The sequence below is a fragment of the Plasmodium cynomolgi genome, assembly GCF_000321355.1.
Source record: "Plasmodium cynomolgi strain B DNA, scaffold: 1065, whole genome shotgun sequence".
Classification (NCBI taxonomy): domain Eukaryota; phylum Apicomplexa; class Aconoidasida; order Haemosporida; family Plasmodiidae; genus Plasmodium; species Plasmodium cynomolgi.
Genome location: NW_004193155.1, coordinates 1 through 1,360, shown reverse-complemented (window position 1 = coordinate 1,360; position 1,360 = coordinate 1). Strand labels below are relative to the sequence as shown.

At 26.5% G+C, this 1,360-nt stretch overlaps 1 protein-coding gene across 1 annotated transcript; it reads right to left on the bottom strand.

The window, feature by feature from the left end:
- Positions 1-483: 483 nt before the first annotated feature.
- PCYB_006700 (hypothetical protein) lies at positions 484-1,197 on the bottom strand (the record flags this gene model as incomplete). Its single annotated transcript, XM_004228091.1, has 1 exon — positions 484-1,197. A coding segment is annotated over one exon (711 nt), but the record flags the coding sequence as incomplete, so codon positions are not given.
- Positions 1,198-1,360: the final 163 nt, after the last annotated feature.

Below are 1,360 nucleotides of genomic sequence, written 5' to 3'. Positions count from 1 at the left end.
CATATGGGAATTTCAGATTGCAGTGTTTAGGGTTCAATGATTAGGATTTAGAGTTTAGAGTTTATAGTTCAGATTAATATAAGAACATCTATATATCGTCATTTAGTTTATTCATTAAATCATCTTTTTAGATATTAATTTAATGTTAAAATAAGTCATGGCCTTGTTGCACATATTTTATATACTCACTAATTCGCATGGACGCGTATACACTATTTTTGTTTATACCCCCTATTTGGATTATTCTGACAAATTATAGGCGATGTTGTATGAAATTCCATTCGAATTATTTTCTATATTTTCGATTTCCTGTAATAATTCATTAATGGATCTTTTCTTCTTCATTAATTTAGGGTTTATCCATGAAGCTATGGGGGTAAACTAATATAAGGATAATTATATGACATGAAAAAACAATACAATTTTTATAACATATCAATTTTTTTATAAGAGTTACACCATAAATTTTAAAAAGGGGTTATTAATTTTGTACAAAAAATATACCAACCTTGTACGTAATAAATGAAAAGAATGATATTATTGACATTATAGAAACTGGGAGTGAAATGGTAGCAGCTAGTGAAGATCCTTGGAATGATGGTAATTCTTTTAATTCATTGCAATTTTCTATTGATTTGAGACGATTATTATATCTTAATCGAAAGTTTTCTAATTCATTACAAAAATCTTGGTCATTATCATTATGACATTGAACTATGTAATCCATATATGTGATAGCGCATTTTTTAGCACAGTCACATTTTTCTGCATTAGGTGTAGAATGAACTTCAACTTTATTAAAATTATTATATAAAGTAAAAAGGTTTATAAGATTTTCGGATTTTTTCTCGTTCAATTGATTTTTATATTTTTCATATATGGTAGAAGTGTCGTATTGATCAATCAGTTTCTTATACAATTCAACCATTTCGATATGGCTTGGATCACTATTCAGTACATCAGCATATAACCAATAGTACATATATTTGAATCCATTTTCAGTATAAGAAGGATCATGATTTAATTGTAAATTATTTAAAAATTTTTCAACTGCCCTGCATGCAGAAACAGATTCACATTTAGTCGATTTTAAAAGTGAACTAGTAAAACCATCACAATTACCGGTAAGAATTGCGTTTAATTCAACCTCTTTATCCTGTTCGCAAGACAATTGATTTTCGTAATTAGTAAATGAACCTGCAACATTGTACTATAAATAAAAAGTTACATTATAGTGTGTTATTAGTAATATTAGCATATAATTCAGTTTTTGAATGACTCATTTAAGTATATAATTAATGTATAAATTAGATCTAATGTAACTGTTATAGAAAGAAGAAAAATTACAAATGTGTTTTTT